This window comes from Mastomys coucha, unplaced genomic scaffold (assembly GCF_008632895.1).
Source record: "Mastomys coucha isolate ucsf_1 unplaced genomic scaffold, UCSF_Mcou_1 pScaffold6, whole genome shotgun sequence".
Taxonomy (NCBI): Eukaryota; Metazoa; Chordata; class Mammalia; order Rodentia; family Muridae; genus Mastomys; species Mastomys coucha.
In genome coordinates, this window is record NW_022196912.1 from 123,196,245 (window position 1) to 123,201,780 (window position 5,536).

A 5,536-nucleotide genomic window follows, 5' to 3' on the forward strand; every position below is an offset into this window, starting at 1 on the left:
TCTGGTTGATTGACACTGGTCTCCCCTCTGTCAGGGTGCAAGGCCCTTTGAAAAAGGAGAGAAAAAGCTCCATGTGCTGTAACCTTAACACTGGGAAACCCTTCCTGGGGGCTTCCTTCGCTTGCTGGCTAACCCTGGCTTTCTGCAGCTCAGAGTTAGAGAAAACCCTTAGAGACTGGCAAAGAGAGCCTTTTTCTTTTCCTCCTTTTGGAGGGAAACTGAGGCAGAACAGGAAGGAGCTGAACTCTGTGGAACAGAAGGTTGGGTGGCCACAAAGGTTCCCTTCCTGGCCCTGCTGAGGAGCTGGGGTCTCTCTCCTCAGTCAGAGAACCCTTGCCCCAAGCCCCTTTGTTCAGCTCATCCTGGCTTACTGAGCCTGAATAATGAAGTGGTCCTGACAGGGGGTATTAAAACACAGTGGAGATACAGCAGTGCTCATGGAAACCCGTATGGACAGGAGAGCGCTCAATAGTTCTAATTTTCCTGCCTTCAAAAGATGTAGCCTTTTGTCCCCGGACCCCCTTAGTTCAGAACCTGAGAACAGAAGGACCACAGCTTGGGGAGGGCAGCGGCTGCTGTAGCTAAATTAGACTTCTTGTTTCCCAAAGAGGGACTTTGTGGGGAATGTGTGAAGGGCCGGTGGGGGCTTTTCCCTCCCCCTGAGGTGTCAGCCCTTACTGCCTCCCAGGCTTGGAGACCCTTCCCCTAAATGTGCGAGGGGGAGCCGGGCATCTTAGCTGGTTTCTGTTTTGGGGAGGGACAGAGGCTTCTGTGATGAAGGTTGCCACACTCCAAGGGTGCCAGGAAAGGGTCTAGCTGCTTCTCTGGCCTCAGCTTTCTCATTAGGGACCTTCCTAACCCTCAGCACTTCAGGTCTTTGTATAGAATTACTGCCCCCTCTTACTCTGAACCCCACTTGACCATCACTAGCAGAGCCACTTAGGCTTCTGCAAAGGGAAGCTAGGCACTAGGTGACTTTTGCCTCCATTTCCCAGACATTCGGGCTTGCACCTCAGCCCCCTGCGCCAACAACGGAACTTGCGTGGACCTCGAGAAAGGCCAGTATGAATGCTCCTGCACCCCCGGGTTCTCTGGAAAGGACTGCCAGCACAAGGCTGGGCCCTGCGTGATCAATGGGTAAATATGCTGACCTCACTCTAGGAGTCTTGCCTCTCCCCTCAGCCCAGAACCCTTTCAGTCTAACCCAGAGGACCTGTAACCTGATGAACGATGTGCTCCCACAAGCCGTACCCCCTCCAATTCACTCTGACTGGGTGGGGGGTTTACATAGGAATGTGTTATTTCCATAATTTTTTTCTAAAAAAAAAAAATGGTCCTGAAGGCGATTTCATATTCCCCTGCCGTCCCCGGGGTTCCCATGCTGGTGAATGACAGCTGATTGAAATGGGGATGGAGATGCCAAGCTGGATAATTTTCAAAAGGCAACATAATAAGAGATCAGAGTTCAGCAGGGCCAGGCCATGAAACCCGCTTACCATATTGTAGGGGGCAGTTTAGGGCATTTCAATTGGATTTTCTGGGACGTCTAAGGAGATTGGAGGAGATGGGGGGGCACACGAGTATTAGCTAGTCCTAGTTGGGAAAGAGGCTGGGGGGGGGGGAATCTGTTCAAGATCCAGGAATCTGCTGAAGCTTTGAACAGTCAGGAACATAGGGGGTCTAAAGATCTGTATTTAGAAGGGACATTGAAGGTAGCACCATTGAACTCCACTGCTGTTTACTGGAAAAGGAAAAACACAGAGCAAGACCTTTCAACTTGTTTTGTTCTAACAGACTTGAACTAGTCTGTGAAAATGGAGCCCAGGGGCCCTTCGGATGTTGTCAGAGCCCAGTTACTCTGCAGCCCTTGGCCCGAAGCTGCAATGCTTAGTCCTTGTTGTGTGTGATGGGGGTGGGGGGCTTTCCTTTCCCCAGAGTTTTGGCATTTATCAGATGACAAAGGGCTAGCTCGTTTAAAAGCACTTACATTAAATCCTCCATGTGCTCCTCTTTGAGCACACAGCTTCAGTTTGCAAGCTGCCCTTGGGTGAATAGACCGCTCTTAAACAGCTCGCCACAGACACCACTCCTGCCAGCGCCAGCGTAGATAGATACAAGCCACATTTCTTTCACTGAGAGTCCCCAAGGGTTTCCCTCACAATAGCTGTCTGGGCCCACTCCACTAGAAATAAAGATGGTGTGGGGTGAGGTGGGGTAGGGTGGGGTGGGGGATGCAGACTGGACCCCTAGCTAACAGGAGACCTCCCTTGGAGAGCCCCAGGGACTGTGCTCCTTACTCGCCTCATCTGAGAGATGAGCCCATGAAAGATCTTACTCCAGCCTCAGTTTCCCCATCTGACTAGTGACTTACATTCTGTGCTCTGGCCCGAGAGACTAAGTAAGGGGTGGGAGAGGCCATGGGAGAGGCCATGGGAGTTCGTTTCTGTACCTACTGCTCTGCCCTAGCCCAGCCCCCGAGGGCTCTTTACCACTTCTTTGTGTTACAGCTCTCCCTGCCAGCACGGAGGAGCCTGCGTGGATGATGAGGGCCGGGCTTCGCATGCTTCCTGCCTGTGCCCCCCTGGCTTCTCAGGCAACTTCTGTGAGATCGTAACCAACAGCTGTACCCCTAACCCATGCGAGAACGATGGCGTCTGCACCGACATCGGGGGTGACTTCCGTTGCCGCTGCCCAGCTGGATTCGTCGACAAGACCTGCAGCCGCCCGGTGAGCAACTGCGCCAGTGGCCCGTGCCTGAACGGGGGCACCTGCCTCCAGCACCCCCAGGTGAGCTTCGAGTGTCTGTGCAAGCCCCCGTTCATGGGTCCCACGTGCGCGAAGAAGCGCGGGGCTAGCCCCGTGCAGGTCACCCACCTGCCCAGCGGCTACGGGCTCACCTACCGCCTGACCCCCGGGGTGCACGAGCTGCCTGTTCAGCAGCCCGAGCACCACATCCTGAAGGTGTCCATGAAAGAGCTCAACAAGAGTACCCCTCTCCTCACCGAGGGACAGGCCATCTGCTTCACCATCCTGGGTGTGCTCACCAGCCTGGTGGTGCTGGGCACCGTGGCCATCGTCTTTCTCAACAAGTGCGAGGCCTGGGTGTCCAACCTGCGCTACAATCACATGCTTCGCAAGAAGAAGAACCTGCTGCTACAGTGCAACAGTGGCGAGGAGCTGGCGGTCAATATCATCTTCCCCGAGAAGATCGACATGACCACCTTCAACAAGGAGGCTGGTGATGAGGAGATCTAAGCAGCGTTCCCCACCCCACCCCCCAGGCCCTCCTCTATGATCGGGGTTCCTTAGAGCTCTCTATGCGGTCTGTGCTTTTGTGGTGGAGTTTGCCCTATTGTGTGGAATCTAGTGAACGCTTTGCTTACATATATTGTCTTGTGTTGCTGTGTGCCATGCTATCACGCTATCTAAGAACCCCTCCCTCCCTATTAATGCATGATAATGAATAATAATAAGAATAATAATAATAAGAATTTCATCTCTAAATGAGTTAAAGAAATAAGTATGTTATTCTAAACTCTATCAATTATCAAATATAAAATATCAAAAAGACCAAAAAAAAACATGGTAACAGAACCAGGACTTGGTGCTGAGGTTCCTCTCCTGGGGGGGCTGTCAGCCACCAGGTCCTCGTGAAACCACAAGAGTGTTGTGCTTGACCACTCACTGTGAAAAGGGCTAAACTCTTTCGTTCGTTAATTCTCACGCACACTCACATCAAGTCTCACACCGCAACCCTTAGATCTCTCCGATTGATTGTGACTTTGCAGTGTGTAGTGGCTGTGTGCCAGGCAGAGAGAGACCCCAGGTTGGCTGCTGGCAGAGAGGTCGGGACCTAGTCCCAACCCTACTGCTCACTCGCTGTATGACCCCTGGCGAGACCCCCACCTCCAACCCTGGGCCACTTTCCCACCCTTCCCCATAAGGGAGGGGTGCAAACACCCAAACACCAAAGTCCTCTCTAGCTCCCAAATTCAGAATTAGGAACGAGGGATATATACCAAAAACACTTCTTGACTCCAAGAGTAGGATCTGATGGAGACTTGGTCTCATCCTGGGATCCGAAAGGTTTTGGCCTATCCTGGCTGTACACTTGATATTGAGGTCGATCCCAATAGCGTTTCTCAAAATGGGGAGCCTCCTGGCTCATGTCCAGTTTGGGAAAAATTGGCCCCTTTAGGTCAAAATGTGCCATTTGGTGTTGCCTCTTGAGCAACGCATTCCCCACCCCAGCCTGACCCCCAAGACTCCACCTCATGCCTCCCCCAGACCCCACCCCATTCCTGCCCCTCACCCTGACGTAGAGTAGAGATGTGCTTTCAGACGTAAGTGTACCTTGAACCACAAGTGCCCCTCTGGCAAAATCTGAGCGAGCAGTGCAGCCCCCACCAAGGTTTTCACAGGCTTTAGTGACACTATCGCTTGTGGGGTGTTTTCTTGTTCTGTGGCAAAAGTGGGAAAGCAGCTGTCCGCAGCCATGGATGTACCTTTGTGTGGTTGAGGTTAGGGCCCTCAGATCTCAAAACACCTAGCCAGCTTCTTGCGTAGATTTTTGACTTATTTTTAAAAAGAGCATCTATCTTTTTTTGCAAAACAAAACAAACAAACCAACAACAACCAAAAAAAAAGTAGAAAGAAATGGGAGAGAGCCCTGTGTAGCTTCGCAGTTCCTGTTTGGGATCTGGCTGCTACACAGTCCTTGGGTCCCCGTTAGGAATATTTTGCTTCTTAGATTATTTGGGTAGGAACCTATGCTCTAAGCTTTAAGTGTGAGCCATGTTTACCTTGCTCTGAGTACTTGCTTGCAAGTCATTGTCACCGTTGCTGTTCAAATCATGATCACAGCACACACTTCATGGTCATCAGCCATTGGTCATACGCGTCTCCGTTGTCACACATTATCAACCCAGTCACCCCTCCAACCTCTACCCCAGGTTCATCTCACCCAAAGCCCTGACTCAAAGAATCTCTCCCCAGCCATTGGTCATTCATCATCTTCAGCCCAAGCCCCTTCCAGTCCCACCCTGAAATCCCTCCCCATTTGGCCCGCGACCTCATCCTGATGAGGGCGTGCCCCAGATCCTCCTCTTCCCGATTCCCTCCCTCCCCCCCTCCAGGCCCCTCTCCTGCCTCCAATCAGTCCCGCCCTGAGGCAAACTGACTCCATCACAAGTCACATCATTATCCCATCTCATTTTGAGTTCATTTTAAGAAATAAAATCTAAAAAAATAAAAAAAAATAATTATTGACATATGCTAGGTGGGTTTCTGATACCCTTCCTGGCCTCTCAGCGTGAGACCTTGACTGAGTCTGCTAATGACTGTGTTCCTCAGTTTCCCCAATTTGAAATTTTATAATTGGGCAAAACAGCCTATTTCTCCACTCCATGATTTTTTTTTTGATCTCCATGTTGTGGAGAGCAGCCGTGTCTCTGTGTCTCTCATGACAAAGGGGGCCCGGCTGTTCTCCTAGCAACTCCTCATCCATCCAAAAGATTCATCATCCACCATTCATCCA

At 51.4% G+C, this 5,536-nt stretch overlaps 1 protein-coding gene across 4 annotated transcripts in view; it reads left to right on the forward strand.

The window, feature by feature from the left end:
- The window catches only part of Dlk1 (delta like non-canonical Notch ligand 1), a 7,634-nt gene extending 4,127 nt beyond the window's left edge, over positions 1–3,507 (forward strand). For 2 of the 4 annotated variants that reach the window (XM_031356595.1, XM_031356594.1), the window contains 2 exons: positions 996–1,137; positions 2,508–3,507. In XM_031356595.1, the coding sequence (XP_031212455.1) occupies positions 996–1,137; positions 2,508–3,255 (890 nt within the window). In that variant the 3' untranslated portion in view covers positions 3,256–3,507. The remainder of the gene's footprint in view (positions 1–995; positions 1,138–2,507) is intronic. The other 2 variants (XM_031356597.1, XM_031356596.1) reach the window with 2 other exon arrangements.
- Positions 3,508–5,536: the final 2,029 nt, after the last annotated feature.